This window comes from Saccopteryx bilineata, chromosome 2, assembly GCF_036850765.1.
Source record: "Saccopteryx bilineata isolate mSacBil1 chromosome 2, mSacBil1_pri_phased_curated, whole genome shotgun sequence".
Taxonomy (NCBI): Eukaryota; Metazoa; Chordata; class Mammalia; order Chiroptera; family Emballonuridae; genus Saccopteryx; species Saccopteryx bilineata.
The window spans coordinates 274,685,917-274,705,382 of NC_089491.1; the positions used below are offsets into that span (position 1 = coordinate 274,685,917).

General features: G+C 48.5%; 2 protein-coding genes across 2 annotated transcripts in view; both read left to right on the top strand.

Annotated features, from left to right (window-relative positions):
* TMEM132B (transmembrane protein 132B) overlaps window positions 1–19,466 on the top strand; it is a 608,028-nt gene that overhangs the window by 532,897 nt on the left and 55,665 nt on the right. The window lies entirely within an intron of this gene.
* LOC136322512 (uncharacterized) overlaps window positions 1–19,466 on the top strand; it is a 138,731-nt gene that overhangs the window by 11,549 nt on the left and 107,716 nt on the right. The window contains 1 exon segment of the mRNA XM_066254476.1: window positions 18,322–18,496. Within this exon segment, the coding sequence (XP_066110573.1) occupies window positions 18,322–18,496 (175 nt within the window).

Below are 19,466 nucleotides of genomic sequence, written 5' to 3' on the forward strand. Positions count from 1 at the left end.
TTATTCATAAGAAGTCTCTTTCCACCATGCCTGGGTTGAGATTGGTGGGGAGACTTTTGGAAAGCCACCCAAGGATGGAGGTTGGTTCCCAGGGGAACTAACCAGGAACAGAGGGTTGAGACTTTCAGTTCATCCCCTGATTTCCAGGAAGGGGAGAGGGGCTGGAGGTGGAATCAATCACCAGTGGGCACCCTGGCAGGTTGGCTCAGTGGTAGAGCATCAGTCTGCCATGTGTAAATCCCGGGTTTGATTCCAGGCCAGGGCACACAGGAGAAGTGCCCATCTGCTTCTCCACCCTTCCCCCTCTCCTTCCTCTCTATCTCTCTCTTTCCCTCCCGCAGTCAAGGCTCCATTGGAGCAAAGTTGGCCTGGACACTGAGGATGGCTCCATGGCCTCCACCTCAGGTGCTAGAATGGCTCCGGCCGCAATGGAGCAACACCCTAGATGGACAGAGCATCGCCCCCTGGTGGACATGCCGGGTGTATCCCAGTTGGGCGCATGCAGGAGTCTGTTTCTCTGCCTCCCTGCTTCTCTCACTTAGGGGGAAAAAAAATCGCCAATGGGCAATGATTTAGGCAATCATGCCTACACAATGGAGGCTCCATACAAACCCAAAAGGAGGAGATTCCTGGAGCTCCCGGGGTGGTGAACCGTTTACACACAGCATATATGTGCCGTGTCCCAAATCCACAGGGACAGAAAATGACTCCTGTGTCCTGGGTCTTTCTAGCCTTTGCTCTCTCTATCTCTTCATCTGGTTGTCCATTTATATCTTTAGTACCCTTTGTGATAAACTAGTCATCTAAGAAGCCAAGGGCCAAGAAATCACAACCGAGGAAGGGGTTGCGGAACCTCTGATTTACCGGTGGTTGACCAGAAGCCCAGAGAGAACTATTTAACAAATAGCTTTTATGTGAAATTTTTCCTTACACAAACACTGGGGGCGATGTGGAGAACCACAACCATGTTTATTTACTTTTTTTCTATGGTAGTTGTAACTTCCTGCAGAACTGACAGAGTTAATTTCTGAGGAATACAATCTCTCCATTAAACTACTCCTTGCCATATTGTTACATGCATTGTATGAGCATCATGTTTTGTTTTCCCTTGTTGCATCCAATCTGAAATCTAAAAATAGTATTTCTATGCACAGAAAGGAAATTGCCTGGGAACAGCTGCAGAGGAGATTTGCCATATGCCCGAATAGAAGTAAAGAGAAATAAATAGAATGTTATTTCTGTCTAACAGTATGTAGATATCCATCTCTATGATGACCCCAAAAGACAGAACATTCACAGGATGTGCACTGAGGGAAATAAACAACAGGCACACACACACAAACACACACACACACTCAATGTATACCACACACACATATACATACACACATATACTATAAATGCATACACACACATAAACCACACACACACACACACACACACACACGAAATCTAAACGAATCGCTATCCCAAGATCAAGAAGCCATTGCTGGGTGAAACACGGGAACTATGCATTTAAGTGGCACAGAAGGGAGAAGAGGCATATGACACGGGTCTTGTATAACTTATATAAACTGTTTCTGGATGAACCGCGAGAGTGGTCGGAATCACAGCAAGACGTCGAGGGCAGGAAGACGGATGACAGTTTCTATTTCTACCATCTGAACAGCGGTGGCGGAGATGGCTCCTGGGCGGGAATGGCCCCTCGCAGCCTCCGCGGGACCATTTCATCTCCAAGAATGGCATTTTTGTTTTTGAAGGTAAAGTAAAACCCTTCCTTTCTCTTCATCTTGATTGATTGCACAGATAGTGATTTGTGCACAGGAATAGAGCAACAGGGTATTCAATTATGCATGCGTCTGTGTCAGGGATATGAGCCACACCAATGACACAAGGGTCCAGAGGGATGGGTTACAAGTTTTTATTTCTTTCTTTTTAATTTTTAAGCTGAATCTGTAATGGTTTACTTCTTTAGAAGAGACGGACCTTAGGGAACATGGCAATGTGAACATCTTCAAGTTCTGTGGTCTTTGTGTCGGCATCTCCTTGCTCTTCTATAATTTCACATTTTTTCATCGTACAGGTTTGAACGTGAAAGGTCGAACTCAGTGTTAGCATCCAGCCTCCAATGACCCCTCTGACCGTGTGAACCGTCCCCATCCTGACACTGTCGTTTGGATGCCACACTCCATCCCTGACAACGACCCTCTGTCCTGGCGCTGCTCTCTGATCAAGGTGGGGATGTCTTCTTCCATTTGATTCCATGGGCAGAACCTTCTGTCCCCCAAAGTGCTGCCTGCCAGCTCACTGTACCCCCAAGGGTAAGACCTGCATACTTGAGGACCAGATCTGAGGAAGGGGGTGGTGTGAGGCTGGGTTGGGAGGTCCTGCCGGCAGTGGGGGGGAGGGGGGCGGAGACGGAGGCAGCTCCTGACTCTCCAGGGCTGATGGCCACGAAAGTCAGTGTAGAGCAGAGCTAGCCCCTCACTGCCTCCGCAGCCGGCCCCTGGCGGTGACATCCAAGCCAGTTTCCGCCACGCCCTAGCCGTGTCTCTCTTGTCCCCGTGTCTGTGCACAGGGTGCAAGTTACTGGTGAGCTGTGCTGTGTCCTATGGACGTTGTCACTGGGGTGGAAGAGTGAGGCTGGGGAAGCCTGATTTATTTTCCCCTCCAACATGATTGGAGAAGGAAGGCAGGAGACGCACGTTATTTGCTACACGTGGATCCTGAGGACAGACTGACAGCTGTCAGAGGAAAGGGTTGGGGGAGGGGGAGGAGGATTAAGCAAAGGAGGAAAAAAGAAGAAGGCTCACAGACAACATAGCGAGGGCCAGAGGGAAAGGGGGTGGGGGCAGTAGAGGGAGGTGAAGGGGGGATGAACAGTGATGGAAGGAGATTGGCGTGGGATGGTGAATGCACAATACAATATAACGATGGGGTATAGCATTGTGCACCTGCACCCTATATCCCTTCATTAACCCATGTCACCCCAATAAATGTAACAACAAAAAAAGATAATTAAAAATTAAAAGAGTATAAGTATGGTACAGTGAAGACAGGACCAAGTCCTCCTGTAAGAGCTTCTAAGGGGTTACGCTGAACCTGGAAGCGTGGGCCACTTCGGGGAAAACAACATCCCGACTCCCTCAGCCCTGAATTTCTGTGAGGGAAGAGAAGAAAATCTGCATTATCTTTCCGAAACCACCACCTGTCGCCTCGGCTGCACCTGGCTGGTGGCTTCTCGGGTGAACCCGTGACATGAGAAGGAGCCCCTGATTGGAGCAGAGAGATCGGCAAAGATGGCGGGGCAGCTGCCCGGGGAACACCGGGTGCTCTGCAACCCGCTTCGCAGCCACGTCACCTGTACGATGAAAAAATGTGAAATTATAGAAGAGCAAGGAGATGCCAAAACGAAGACCACAGAACTCGAGCACTTCACAGGAAAGCCTCGGCCGTCCAGACTCCAGACTCAAATTATACGTCACTAACAATGTCCTGCATCCTCCGCGGAATCCATCGTATTCCTTGTTTCTATCATTCTAAAAGAAATGGGCATTTATTATGAAATACCTAAAAAAAACAAAAACAAAAAACACAGGCCTATCTATAAAAAAAAATGGCCAGAAATGACCACTAACAACCACATCAAAAAAAATATTTTTAAAAGATGGCTCTGATGTGTAGGCAGAGCTCTTTGTTAGTTGAGAGGTAATTCCACATTTTTTCCCACAGCGCTCTGTGGAGGGGCGGGCGCATGTTGTGGGGAAGAAGTGCATGCTAATTCAACCGTAATTATTCAAATGAAGCCTGCTGCTCCTGAAAGAGACTTCCAATGTTGTCTCCATTCTGATCCTTGACATTTGGCCCAGGCATAATGGGGATTCATTTCTGAAATAGAAGCCATCTAAATTCAATTACAGGCAGCGTCCTACACAGTCAGCCAGGCGACTCTCCCGGGACAGGGGGAGTTTGTAGAGTTTGGGGGCGGATTTGAAGGGGGGGCTTGCATTGTCAGGGTGAGGTGGGGGGGTACAAGGATGTTGCCCTGGTGACCAGGCACCTGATAAAAGCATCCTGAAATAAGACCCTCCCCGTGGACAGAGTGCTGGGCTTGTCGAGAAGCACACCCAGAGCCTGAACATGGCCCGTGGTGCTCATCAGAGCTAGAGGGGGCACCCCGCCCTGCAGGGGGTTTGTAAAGAGGAATGACTCAGAGGCCCAGAGCGCTGGGGCCCTTTTCCAAACCACACCCCCTGCTTTGTGCACGGGTATGTGTGCGCTGTGTACGGAGAAGCTAAAGAATAAACGTCTGCATGTGGAACAGCCGTGGCTCTAACTGTGTCTAAGGTTTGGCGTTGACCTTCAGCGACTTAGCAACCGACTCCTTCCAGTTTCTCTCTTCGTGCCTTTCGAGTTTTCTTCTCCTGGGTTTACGTCTGACGTGACATGACTTTGCTTCTCCAGCGTGAACATCACCCCAGCGTGGCACCTATTTACACGTACACCTTTCAACGTCCCTCCAGCCTACCCCAGTCTTGCCCTCACACTTACTTCAGCATTCCCGCCGCAGACATCCAGGAGCACACCTGGGTCACAGCCAGGCTGAGGAGGAGGGGTCGTGGCCGCCGTCCCGGGAAAGACCTCGTCCCTGTCGGCTGCATGGGCGGGTTCCCACACTCAGGTTCCTGCATCCCACCGGGCTCTCTCTAGCGCTGTGCACCCACCCAGGGCGCCCCAAGGTTTTGGCAAACAGGGGTGACCACGTGGATGGGGAGAGCAGGTGTTCTGAGGCTGAAACACCGGCCCTGCGCTGGTCGGTGTGGGGGCCGGAGCAGGCAGCTCTGGGGTTTAACACTTCCACCAGAAGAAGTTAGTGCTTTATTTTTTTTTAGCAAACCTGAAAGAATGTGAAAGTCTTAAAAGCTCTGGGAAATTTTACGTCTCGGAAACATTTTGTTTACTCTTATAGTAGTTGGGCAAGGTTATTTGTAGAGAGGTGACCCAGTGTGCTAAGGACAGGAAGTCAGATATTTCTCTTATCCCATTGGAGGCCAAACCAAACTGACCCTCAGATGAGGGGAATGCCCAGTGTTTTTCTGACGACAGTCTTGGTTCTGCCACCGAGCTGTGTTTGCTAATGGCTCGGAGGTAGGCGTGTATCTGCATGTTTCTGTGTGTGTGTGTGCGTGGTTGTGTACAAAGCTTATGATGTATATCTGTCTATGTGTGAATTCATGTGTTTGAGTGTGTGTATGCAGTATGTTCTGTGTGTTCGTGTATGGCCGTGTTTATGTGCGATGTGCAGTGTGGGGGATGTGTGTGTCTGTGTGTGTGTTCAAGCATCTGTGTGAGTCCTGGGGGCAGAAGCTTGTGCAGGTCTGAGCCCCCCCCCCCCCGCCAGGGCGCTGATGCCACAGAATGGGCTGAGCTCTCAGAACACAAGAAAAACGCATGATCGCGGGGTTCTGGTTGGGTCCCTGCAGGTTTCTGCAGGCGCTTCAGCTGAAAGACAGACGGAGACTCTGCCAGGGGCCCGGCGGACCTGCACTGGGCTGTGCACTACTGCTCCAACCTGCCGGCCCCACCTCGGCCCCCTCCGCAAACAGCACACTGCCTTCAGGATGGAGAGAGGAATCTCCCTGGTCTGAGGAGTTTGATCTGCGCCAATCCTTATAAACCAGCTGCCTGGCCCTCCGGCCCCACAGGAGCGCGGGAGTCAATGGGCCTGGTGGGAGGCGCATCAGAAGGGCCGGCACGGGGTGTGGAGGATCCAATAGCAAGGCAGTGGTGAGTCAGGGGGAAGAAGGGATTATAAACACTGCAAGATACTCATTGCCTTGTTCCTATGCATCTCACAGGCGATCCGTGCCCTTGGAGGACAAGGACGTTTACACACCACGGGCACACGAGTGCCAACAACACTGCTTGCCTACAATATATATGGGTTTGAGGCTTGAACAAGATGCCATATAGTCACACAGCAATGTCAGTACCATCATTGGCCCCCACCCCCAGGCGACTGTCTCAGAGAGGAATGAATTCTGGGCTCCTGGGGCCAGATGTGGTTCTGAGAGAGAATTGGGTTAAGATATCTCTCAGGAGAACGTCTGTCAAGGGATCTGTGACTGCGGCGACAACCCGGACGACATGCTATAGAGACAGCTTTCTACACACAGGTGCCTAGGCGGGGCAAGGGACCAGCTGGACTCGTGCTGCGTGCACGTTGTTTCTGGTGATGACAGGACCTGGGAGCCCCGCAGGGAGATGCTGGAGACAGTGGAGAGGCGGCGAGAGTTCCGCTGAAGCTTTTCCCCGGCCGATCGGGTCTCCAGAGGACACCTGCTGGAGGCATTTCCATGTGTGTAAAGCACACCCTGCGGGAATAAACATGCAGTGTGGCCCCCAGAGTTCATGCTAGGATCACGCTCTCACCCCATAGTGATGGGTGAGCAAAGGGGCCCTCACCTAGGGCAGGGTTGGGCTGGGCACAGGGCTGTGTCATCAGGTCCAGAGACTGCGGAACAAACCCCCATTGGCCCTTATGAATATTGAGCCAGCAGCCTGCCCAGATAGCTGCACTGTGGGAGCAGAGAGAGAGAGAGAGAGAGAGAGAGAGAGAGAGAGAAGGGAGGGAAGAAGGGAGGGAGGGAGGGAAAGAAGGAAGGAAGGAAGGAAGGAAGGAAGGAAGGAAGGAAGGAAGGAAGGAAGGAAGGAAGGAGAAGAAGGAAGGAAAGAAAGGGTGAGGGAGGGAGGGAGGGAGGGAAGGAAGGAAGGAAGGAAGGAAGGAAGGAAGAGGGGAAGGAAGGAAGGAAGGAAGGAAGGAAGGAAGGAAGGAAGGAAGGGAGGGAGGGAGGGAAGGAGGGAGGAAGGAAGAGGGGAAAGAAGGAAGGAAGGGAGAAAGAAAGGAAGGAAGGAAGGAAGGAAGGAAGGAAGGAAGGAAGGAAGGAAGGAAGGAAGGAAGGAAGAGGGGAAGGAAGGGAGGGAGGAATGGAGGGAGGGAGGGAGGGAGGGATGGAAGAAGGAAAGAAGGAAGGAAGGAAGGAAGGAAGGAAGGAAGAGGGGAAGGAAGGAAGGAAGGAAGGAAGGAAGGAAGGAAGGAAGGAAGGGAGGGAAGGAGGGAGGAAGGAAGAGGGGAAAGAAGGAAGGAAGGGAGAAAGAAAGGAAGGAAGGAAGGAAGGAAGAGGGGAAGGAAGGGAGGGAGGAATGGAGGGAGGGAGGGAGGGAGGGAAGAAGGAAAGAAGGAAGGAAGAAAGGAAGGAAGGAAGGAAGGAAGGAAGGAAGGAAGGAAGGAAGGAAGGAAGGGGGGAAGGAAGGAAGGAAGGAAGGAAGGAAGGAAGGAAGGAAGGAAGGAAGGAAGGAAGGAAGGAAGGAAGGGAGGGAAGAAGGAAAGAAGGAAGGAAGGAAGAAAGGAAGGAAGGAAGGAAGGAAGGAAGGAAGGAAGGAAGGAAGGAAGGAAGGAAAGTCCTCAGGAGCGCGTGGTCGTGAGCCGCTATGGTGGAAGAGCTCATAGCGAGTCTGAAGTAATAAGACTGCATTTCTGTAATGGGATGAGTGTGCCTGCTTATTTATTGTTAAGCTGCTTCACGACTCTGCCCATGGAGCACCTGGTGGTGGTGGGATGGCCAGCGATCTTTGGGAGGAAGCATTGGCAGTGTTATTTTTAACTCCCCATTATTCCGGGAAACTGCGCACATCTGGAGCTTTGCAAGGAGTGATTATTAACTGTTCAGCTGAAAAACAGGCTGGCATCTACAATGCATCGTTTTTCCCAATTATTTTGATATTTCTCAATGCCTTCAGTGCTGGAGGCATATACAATTCAGCTCATTTCATCTCTCTAAATTATAGTTTCTCCATCTGCCATGGTCTTACAGTTTAATAAAAACCACTCCTTTTTATAAACCCAGTAAAGTCGTGGAAACGGTCGAGGGTGGGAGGGAGGGGGGATGGGAAGGGCGCCCCACGTCGGCTTGCTGTGTTTTGTTTCAGGAAGAATGACCGTATCCAAACCAGTAAATAATTTTCCTATTTTCGGTCTGCTATAGCAGTGGTCCCCAACCCCCGGGCCGCAGACTGGTACCGGTCCATGGGCCATTTGGTACCGGTCTGCAGAGAAAGAATAAATAACTTACATTATTTCCGTTTTATTTATATTTAAGTCTGAAAGATGTTTTATTTTTAAGAAATGACCAGATTCCCTCTGTTACATCCGTCTAAGACTCATTCTTGACGCTTGTCTTAGTCACGTGATACATTTATCCGTCCCACCCTAAAGGCCGGGCGGTGAAAATATTTTTTGACATTAAACTGGTCTGTGGCCCAAAGAAAGGTTGGGGACCACTGTGCTATAGGACTTTCGGAATCTTTTTTTTTTTTTTTTTTAAACAGGGTCACTTACCAAAGCCAACGAAAAGAAATGTGCTTTTTATAGTTTTCATAGGAGATAGTTTAAGAGACTGTGGTGCTTTTCACAGGAAACAGGTGAAAGGAGCCGGAGCCCCTGACCCCCGAAACTCAATTTCACGTCTCCGTGGTTTTGGCCACACTTAGCAACCTTTCTTTACTATAGAACCGCCCGCCTCCCGTAACCCAGGTCGGAGCTCTGACGCGCTGGCTGAGCGGACGCTGGGAAGGCGTCCACGCCCTCTGCCGCGTTTATGCCTTTGAGTGAGTCGGTGCTTAGACAGGCACGGAAAAGCAAAGCATTCGACAGGCGATGGCAAAGACAGGGTGGCTGTGCCCAGGGCCAAGTCTGTGCTAAAGTAATCGAAAACGTTCTTTTTAAAATAAAACAAAAAATGAGCACCTCTGGGAAGATGACTTGGGAATCCAGGATGCCTTCTTCTTTACCTGTGTATTATAGCTTCGAGAATTTTACCTAGAATTTTTACACCAGTTGGGGACCCTCTGATGCAACTTTGTATCCGTGCTGACTAACAAACCTCAAGTAGAAGGCTTGACCAAGGCGGCTTTGTTTCCTCCGTGCCCTACAACAAGAGGTCTAAAGCGGAGTGACCACACGGTTGGTTTAGAAGCTCTCAGCTGTCCGCAGATGACACCCAGGACTTCCTGATCCTTTCTATCCAACTTCTTCAATCTATTGGCTTGGTTTTCATGTTTGTCAACCTCATGTCACAAAATGGCTACCAGATCTTCGAACAACCGTTATTTAAAAGCAGGACTAAGTCAGGTGTTTCTTTAATTAATGAAAACAAAAATACCTTTATAAAAGCCCCGATCATGATAGGATTCTGTTGTCAAATGCTCTCTGGGCTTTACTGAATGTCATATCACACATTATATTACAGTGGGCTGTCCACTCTTTGGGAAAACACTATTAAAATATGTACATCCCTATTTATGCCTCTGAGCCTCTTCAAAATATATGAGGAAAAGCAGGTTTTTTCTGGGTAAGAAATAATCCATAGGACCTACTGTAATTTTTAAAATTGTTTTTGTTTGTATGTATCAGAGATTAAGAAACACCATGAAGCCCTGGCCAGGCAGCTCAGTTGGTTAGAGCATCATTTTGATACACCAAGATTTTGGGTTTGATCCCCGGTCAGGGCACAGACAAGAATCAACCAATGAATGCATAAATAAGTGGAATAACAAATTGATGTTTCTCTCTTTCTCTGATAATCAATCAATTAAACAAATTTTAAAAAGAAACACTATTAAAACACCTTGCGTGTATATATGTGTGTGTAGATGTGTGTTATACACACACACATGCATCAGCTCACAAATTCTCTGGTCAGTTTTGTTCCAGAGTTGGAGACGAGTTGCACTCAATCAAGCTGCTTTTGGAAATAACAGTAATTGTGACAGCACTTTGTGACAAGTCCCGTGGTTGGCTCAGGCACATGTGCAAACAACCCACTATTTTTGTGTTTAAATCTGCAGCAACGTGTGTGTTTGGAAGTTAGTGGGGAGCAGCCAGACGCCTTGGGAGGAAACAGACCCAGTACAGGGCTTATGCTTTATATGTTTTGCTTTAGAAATTAATCTGCAGGCAGCTCTCAGGTGGTCCTCATGGGTCCAGCTGCCGGCCCGCCTGTACTCATCTATTCTTCAGCCAACATCTTTCAATTTCAGTCTCCTGTTGAATATTGTTACAGTTTTCCCCATGGTTACCACAATATTCATACTGTTATCTACACCAGTGGTCAGCAAACCCATTAGTCAACAGAGCCAAATATCAACAATACAACAATTGAAATTTCTTTTGAGAGCCAAATTTTTTAAACTTAAACTATATAGGAAGGTATATTCCTTATCGAGGTAGCACCCGTATGTGGTATTTTGTAGAAGAGCCACACTCAAGGGGCCAAAGAGCTGCATGTGGCTCATGAGCCACGGTTTGCCAACAAGGGATCTACATAACAGTTATTTTAGTATTTACTTAAATAAATGTCGGTATGAAGGAAATTTTAAAGACCAGAAACTGTCTCAGCATGACAAGAGGAAACCGTGATCACTTGTCAAAGATAGCCGGTAATTATAGAAATTAACGGAGACACAAAACCATCACAGCCCTAGACGCTGCCACCTGCGTTAGGCTTGGAGCCTGAGTCCTGGTGGCTTTATGTTAGAAAGAAAGGTTTGGAATATTTGTCTGTCTGTCTATCTATCTATCTATCTATCTATCTATCTATCTAATAAATACATATTTATAGATACACAAGATAGATAGGTAGATAGATAGATAGATGCATCAAACAAACTTCCTTGTTGTAGGCAGAACCCATAAGGTCATGGTTTGAAGTGATTTAATTACAGCTGCGCCTATCTAGTATCCAGAATCAGGTCTGACCCCTGTCACCAACCAGGTCAAGAACCCACAGTGGTGGCATCATTAGTCCCTCCCCTATTCCAGGGGCTGGATCATGGTCTATTCCAACGGAGGTAATCCCATTCTCTTACCTTACCGGTGAAGGGACCAGTGGGGCATGTGATCCAGTTTGGGCCAATCAGACGTCACCTGTCTTCTGGGCCTTCTTAGAACTGTGTTGCTCCTGCTAATAATTGTATTGCAAGGATGCTCCCTTTGAACCCTGTCCTGCCATCTGGGTTTTGAGTTCCAGGAAGGAGGATCAGAGAGATGGAGGGGGGCAGGGGTTCTAAGTCCCTGATGTCAAAACCAATTCTGAATTTTCCTCCAGACATCTAAAGCAAAGCCATATATATTTGTATGGTCTAGGGCAGCGGTTCTCAATGGCTTTAGGCGACCCCTGTGTTTTGGTCATTCAACCCCCGCCGGGGTCGCGACCCACAGGTTGAGAACCGCTGGTCTAGGGACAGTGGCAAAATTGTCTGTGTCTCACACCTACATGCACTCATGATGAATACACCTGCCTCTTGTTCATTCCTTGGTCATTCCTTGTGTCTAGCTTTGTTTGACCCATCACCCTGTGGTCCCCTCCAGTGTAATGTCCCTCTCAAGAACCTATACAAATCCCAGCCATGCTCCTAGCTTAAAAAACAAAAAAACAAGAAACAAGTGCAGGGAAGATGGCTATGAGTTAAAAATATTTTGGGAGGAGGCTCTGCTGAAAAAAATTACATAAAAGTGCAAAAAAAATCCTTTAGGATATTCTATCCGACTGTATCTGAGGATCCAGCACAGTTGTTACAAGTATTAGAGGGTCACAGGTATAACACTGGAACTGGACTGTGGGGGTGTCCGGGAGAGAAGGGCTGGAGGCTGTGGCAGGAGGGTCGAAAGCAGTGTCCCGTCTGACTTCAGCCCGAACGATGGAGCTCACAAGGAAGTCGGACACGCTGCTCTGACCTTGGCCGGAGCTCACAGATAACGCAGACTGCTCCCAAATCCCCAAGTTAACCGCAACGCCACCGGGTCTGCCAGCCGTGACGTCCCAGTGATAACGGCTTTTGCTTCCAGATCTCGTTTGAGTTCCTTTCATGGGAAAGCGATTTCTGCCAAGTAGTCTCCAGGCTTAGAAAGGGATAGTGGTGGGATTAGATTGGCAAATAATAATTATTCTAACAAAAATAATAAGGCAACCTAGATTTGCCTGTAACAAGGGAAGAGAAAAATCTATTTAATAAAATAGGGAATTATATTTACTGTAGCTGAGCTAAGAACAGTAAACAAAGGAGACTTGATCTTTGTTTACTCTTGTTTCTACAATGATTGGATGATGGTGATGTCTCATTGTTGTCCGCTGCATCTGGTAAAGACCAGCAGGTACCTTTTGTATTTTTGGGGGGAGGATGAGTCATAAACTGTACCAGCCTTTTATGGATGTTCACTGTTCAGAAAGCCTGTTTGGACCATTCCCATGCAACACTGTATCTGATGCTTAGCTAGGTGGGTGTTTGGAAAGGAGTAAGATAAGGAAAAAAAATGAAAGAAAGTAAAAGAAAAGAAACAAAACAACATTCATTCTTATTTTCCCCCCCTTATTTTCCTATAGAAACCAGATGTTGTGGCTTCCGTTTCCACCTGGAGTCAGGAAAGCCTGGTGCAGGTGCAACAACTCCATGTTCATGGGTTACATGTGGTGGGATTTGGATCTATCTCCCAAGCATTGAATGTTTCTCCTTCTTTTCATTGTTGGTTCCGTACACAACGAGCTAGCCATGCTGACACAGCTCAGGAACCAGGCTTGAGGGGTCATTCGTCAACAAGAAAACGCATCCTTTCCTTCAAGAAGAAAGATGGCAGCCAGACCGGGGCGCCCCTTCAAGTGCCATAGGAGAAGGAAAGAGGGACCCAGAGCTCGGGCTGCTGTTTCAGAGTCTGCTTTGATCATTTTACCCGGTCACGTGAGTGATGCCTGCGTTTGGGGCTCAGGTCAAACGGAAGAGGGGAGGCGACCACAGCTTGTAATGAATTTCAGGAGGACGCCTCCTGATGGGTCTGAGGTTCTCCGAGGGTCCGTGCCTTCGCGGATTCACGGCAGGCAGCATGGGGAGTGAACACACAAGGGGAGAAACACGTCCTCTATGAGAAGGGCCCTGGGGAGGAGAGGCGGTTGCCCTCGTTCGCGCTGTTAGTTACGGAGCCTTACACGAGCCCGCAGTATTTGTTTTGCCGCCGTCGTGGTGTGACGGGCGAGATGAAAAGCTGTTGACACCGCTGGGTAGATGCTTCCCTTACTTCCTTCATCATTTTTATAGCGCCGCGAGCATTCAGCCGCCCCCTGCCCCCGCCGCGGAGTCAGAAATTAATATCACACGGATAATATGAGAAACAGAGGTAAGGATATAACAGAGAGACATTTTGGCCTCAGAACAATAACTCCATTGATTGAGTTCAACGTGTTGGACTCAAGCAGAGGAGACACCCGCATGCAGGAAATCACCGCGCCCCCAGCAGGGCACTCGTGAGCATCTGCTGCCGCAGCTGAGTTAGAGGGACAGATGCTGGCAGACCACCTGTCCCGAGCTCCCGGGTACCCATGCATTCCAAGGGTCCTGAGGATTGTCTGTGGCTATTGACAGACTGAAAGGCACTGCTATCTCTAGCTCACAGATAAGGCGGGGTTGCCCCAAAGTCCCTGAGTTCATCTCTCACAGAAGATCGGAATCGGTTACTGATTCTCTACAGCTAGAGAGCAGCTAGTGACTCCGGAGAGAGCGTTTGGGAAACATTTGCTGCGAAGCACAAACGCTTCGGGTAATCATTTTCTTCTCATCTACGATGGCCTTAAGAGGAGGTGTCTGGGACCGAGCTGGCTCATGTCTGTGTTAACAATGCTCAGCCAAATGGGATGAGTCCTCGGCCTTCGAACGCGATTGCATAATGCCGAGTCAAATAGAAATCACTATTTTGCCAGAGAAAGAAGACACACACAAAAGAAATGCCCCGAGATAACTGGCTCAAGGAACAGATTCTGTATGACAGAGAGTTGAAGTTGAGGCTTGTAAATTGAGGGAAGACAGAAAGCAGGGCATGTGAACCCCACTCACACAGTAGAGAGGGTCACCCTGCCAGGACCAGGGCAGCCACCCGCGTCCTGTCAGACGCTTGTCCTTCCCTCTAACAGGCTCACACAGGTTCAGGGTTGGTTTGTTCATCCGGAAGGGGAAATAGACAACAGTTTCCTGGGTACCATCACAAATGCTTTCGCGGTCTTTGGTGATAAACAAGAAAGGTGACACGTTTCTAACTTTGTCCCCCACTTAAGGCTGGCTCTTTTCTTCTCAGATGTACCAAAGCATCCCACAGACAAACTGGGAAACCACAGGGCCAAATCACTTATACATTTTCTATTAGATCAAAAGCTTGGAGAAGTGTCTTTCCTACTATGTGGGTGGCTTGTTTACGTCTTAGGACTCACATTTCAAATCAGACAGGAGAGACTCCATGGTGTCAGCAGTCATTGCCGTAAGCCTGAGGAGTGAATGAAGTCAACCCTGGCGTCCCAAGGACTTGGAGGAGATGACGAGAGGTCCCAAAGTCCTCCCATGAGGTCGCACACGTACCCTGGATCCCAGCCCAGCTTACGAGGGCTGGGATGTAAGCCCAGGTCAGCCAGTGAGAAGGCATCAGTACCACCCCCATCACCTCTCTCTCTCTTCCCTCACCTGTTCTGCATGGAGTCCACCACATCTGACAAACCCTCCGAGGCCATTCACACAGGGTGGAAAGTCGAGGGGTTGGAGGGAGACGTGGGTCCCCTCTCATGGGACTCGGGTACACCTGTGGGATTCCAGATATCCCTCAGCTTATATGAGAGTTTATCTTTTTCTTTTTCTTTTTTTTTTTTAATGGATGTATTGTGGTGACATCGTTTCACACAGCTTGGGTTATCTTATCAGCAACCAACCAGTCTCACAGCCCCTGTCCTTGGTGCTGAAAACCGCCTGGTCCTGCCTTGTTCTCTGTTTCTCTTCCATTTTCAAATGACTTGCTTCCCCATTTATAAAATCGGGATAACAATCGCATCTGTTATTATTAGCATCCACTCTGAAATGTCTTATTGCCGCATGCTGAGATTCGGATGGGCTTATAAGATAGTATCTAAGTCGAGGCTATTTATTATTATTATTATTATTATTATTATTATTATTGATTTCGAGCTTCCCCCTCTGTGGTTCCCCATCATCCCCCTCTCTGGTGTCTCTCCTTGCTATTGCACGGGGGTCTCCTGTGTACAACACCTGGCCCCAGGGTCCCCCGGCTCTGCATGTCAGCTCCCTGCAGGTGGCTGATGCAGGGATTCCAGAGGAGAAGGAACCAGTTTGTCCAAACCCAAGTCCCACCCGAAACTCGAACGAGATCCACCATAGCTGTCAGTTGTGTGTTTTAGAGAAAATGTCTGTGTGTGTGTCGGGTGCCACACCACATATTTCCAGTAATCCAGAATTTCAACCGGCAGGAAGATCAGATGGACAGGTTGGTTTTTCAAGTCCCTGGAAGTGCAAATCCTGGACCAAGAGGCTGGGTGCTCAGTCCCCTGTGTCTTGGGACTGCTGCATTAGTGACTGTCTCCAGTGAGCCCTGGTGAGTGGTCTCACTGCCCATCAAATTAATGGAGGAGGCTGGGCAAACATGCTACCTTCCCTGCCCACCCCTCTGTAGATCTTACAGATAACTGAGCAAACTTGCAAGGTGCTATCCTTCGAACTTTCAAAGGGAAGTCACGCCCTATGAGACAGATTACTTGCTCCATGCTTTATAAAATCGACAGAGAAGAATCCTTTCCTACTTGTTCTGCCCCGACTCTGGAGCAGAGATGAATCTTTGGGAAAATCGGGTTTTCAAGTCACCTGTGCTGTGGGCACCACACGCCTGCCCAGTTCCTCTCCATCATGGAAGCGTCTGGGCATCCCAGTCAGCTGGGAATTGGGGACACCCCCACACACACACTCAGGATGGAAGGGCATTGACTTTCTGTCATTTTCCTACAGTTTGAGTTTATTCTTTTTTGCCCAGGCCAATTCAAATAATTGCATGACGATGATGAATTAGCAACTTCCCCGTGCCTGGCTCTGCATTTCGTGATGGGGACCCAGGGATGAGGCTTGATTGTGACATGCACAGTTCTGGCACTGAGACAGCCACATAGAGAGGGAAACCCCTTGAAACTTGCAAAATCTGCCGTGGTTGGGATCGTCCCTGGCTTTTCACGTCACTGGGATCAATTGTCCCAGAGTTGTCCTCTATTTCTAGCAATTTCCTGATGGAAACTCAAAGTGCAAATATCAAATAAATGAGCCACCCTTGGTGTGACATGATGCCTGGAAATCACAGGAGACTGTCACCCACCAGGAAAAAAAGCCCGTGGCTTTTTCTTGACCTTTTTGTCATCGCTTGAAAATGATTATAGCTCTTAGAACCAAGGCGTCCGCTATGGAGATAACTCAGTAACGGAAGCCTTTGGTGTGGGTTCTTCTGCATGGGACTGTGCCTGCTGCCACCCACCCACCACTGGGGCTGTCCTGGAGTGGGGCTTTGTATGCAAATTCTAATCCTCCTTCTTAGGTCTCCCAAGTGTCTTCTTCCTCCTGCACTGGGCAAAAAAAAAAAGAAATGTTTATTTTCTTGGTTATTGTCTATCATTCCAATAGAAAAGGAGACAATTAGGTGAACGTTGACCTTGGCATAGGCAAAACAGTAATTATCATTGGGATAAATGCCAGCGTGCCTTCGGGTGCCATCAGAAATAATTATTTTACTTTGAAATGCAAAGTTGTGCGCAGAAAATGAGAGAAGGAGGAGAAGGGAAAAGGTTGCCCCTGTCAATCACACAGATTGGGTGAGGCTGGTGTCAGGGAACAGCTCTCTTAGTCAGGGCATTCTGCTAAGGATTGAGGAAGAGCCTGGTCCCAACTTTCCCTTGAACTATGGTCTCCATGCAACGGCAAACCTGTGTGTGGCAATGGGTGTTCTGGAAAAGTCACTGCTTATGACTGAAGAGAAACATTTCTGAGGGAAGTGGGCTGGCCACTTGGGAACTGGGACTGAGGACTCTCACCTGGTGCAGTCGATGGCATCCTCTGAAACGATTTCCAACACATGTATCCAGCGAGAACACGGCTGCCACTCTTCTGGGAAACGGCTGAGCCGACTCCCGGCGTCTCTAGATCTCATCGACGGGGAAATCAGGAAAGTGTGCCTGGTGGTGACATGGCTGTCCTTCCTGTCCTGGCATTGAGAAATCACTTGCAAAGGATGGCTGTTCGGTTAGAAGAGAGGGTTGCCTCTGTGGACCTCTCTGTGCGGGGCTGACCAGCCCAGCAGTTTCGGGTGGCGGTCACTGACCCAGAGCCCCCTGGCAGGGAGGGGCCGTAATAGCTGAGACGTAGTCCTCAACCCCCACGTGATCTGTTAAAAGTGGTTCCAGATTCTTTCTCACCCTTCCTGCTGAGAGGCAGGCCCACGTCATCCCTTCGTTGTAAGTCTTGGCCGGTTCTTGCTCTTTGACTGGCAGGTGGTGGTGGAGGATGGTGATGTTTCCTGTGGTCTGATAGGTCACAGGCAAAGATCAAAGCATCTTAAAATGCATGTATTTTCTTCAGAATTTGTACTGATTGGATGGGATCTTCTCTCTGAGGGACACCACCCTGCTTCTGCCATTTTGTATTGTACCCTCCCCACATGAGTTCTGAAGTTTTAGTATCTGAAGGCAGGCTCAATAGAGACACGTGTGTGTGTGTGTGTGTGTGTGTGTGTGTGTGTGGTGTGTGTGTGTGTGTGTGTATGTGTCACAGAGACAAGAACATGTCATGGGAGCACTGGTTTTTCATTAAAATTCTTGTTTTTCTTGCATAGTGTTGGTCTATGGAGCTCCCTCTAAAGCTGTTTGTTCCCTTTTTTCCACGATTTCCTACTGACATGCATTTAAAAAGACATAACATACAGACAGACAGATACAATACATCTCTGTTCCTGGTCATTTTTCTACCACATGCTATATCACCTTCCCTGTTCACAGCAAGCATCTTTTCAAGGGCCCAGGCCGTCGGATTGGCCCCTTGTGCGTTTTTGTGTAGGAAAGCAGGGACCCTCTCACGAAAGGAGGGTAGAGGGCTGGTCACCCTGTGCCCAGCATGCAGCTGTGCCCTGGAAAGTACCCTTCTCGATACTGTCTCAGGCTGAGCTTTGAGAACAAGATGGGAGGGGACCATTTGTAGCATTTTCCCGGAAGTATGTGATCAAAAGTGCCCAGACTGAGGTCTGTTACGTCTTCTAAGAAGTTTCCAAAAAATGTCCCTTAACTGTTGGACGTGGGACCTGTGAATACACCACAACATGCATTGCTTTTGCTTAGGAATTCTCACCCAGTGATTCCGGGAAACCTCCAGCCCTCGCTGTCCAGACTCTGACTGGTCTGTGCGACACCCCAGTCACGCATGTCACCTGGAGCACGTCGTGCGACCACCCTGCCGAAAAACCCTGCCCGTCCTATTCCAACCCTGACTTCTCACCAATGACGATGGCCTATAGCGCACTCTGGGCCACCTTCCCATTCCTGGAGTTCTGTGCACAAGCTCCGGGCTACTGGCAGCTGTCTGCGTCCACGTCTGTTTCAAATGAACAGGGGCCGTCCGTTACTTCACGGATCATCGGCTGACACAGTGACAAGGGGCACGGGAAGGCTGAGGGTTGGCACGCTCTCTCCTGTCCTCCGTGCGCCATTGCTTCCAGAGAGAGAGAGAGAGAGAGAGAGGACTCCCGTGATGAGGAGGAAGTTGACACCCCTTTCAATTTATGCGAAAGAGGCCCTCCCGTATGACGGACCAACTGACCGTGTTATGGAAAAGGAGACCCAGGCCCATCCATAGCCCTGATGACCTTGGGGGACCAGTACAGCGATAGCAATTTGCATGGCTAATCGGAAGTCTCCTTTTTTTCAAATAGTGTTTTGCCTTGATACCATTCCGTTTAATTTTACGACCTTCAGAATTCTCCTGACAGTTACATGAAAGAGCCTCACCCTCAGCTGCTGACCACCGAGCGACCCCATGCCCGCCCCACAAGTCTCAGCCTTTGGGAACGTCTCATGAGCATCTGAATAGCGTTTATCTGACCGGGAAGCTCTCGTGATAAGAGTTACCCAAAGTAGGCCGCTTTGTGTACCGCCTCTGAGATATTAATTTGAAACATTCGAAGGTATAAAAACTTTCCGAGGATTCTCAGGCTTTTAATAGTGACCGCCTTATAGACATGCCAGTCTCCCCAAGCAAGAGTTTATGAGACATCTTCAACTGTGTTTCTCCACTACAGCTTAGACCAGGCGTGTCCAACAGTTTTTGCCCCCGGGGCAGATTAGAAAGAAAACTTTTTTCACAGGCTGGATGAAATATTAAAATTAAAAAATGTTAAATACAAAAACGATTCATTTAAGTAAACAAACTTTTATTATGTAATTTGTTTATGAATAAATGTGAGTGAAAAAATTTTAATATACAATATTATTTTAATAAAAATATAATTACATAACCATAGAAATATCCAAACTGTATCGCAATCAACTCGAAACAATATTTAA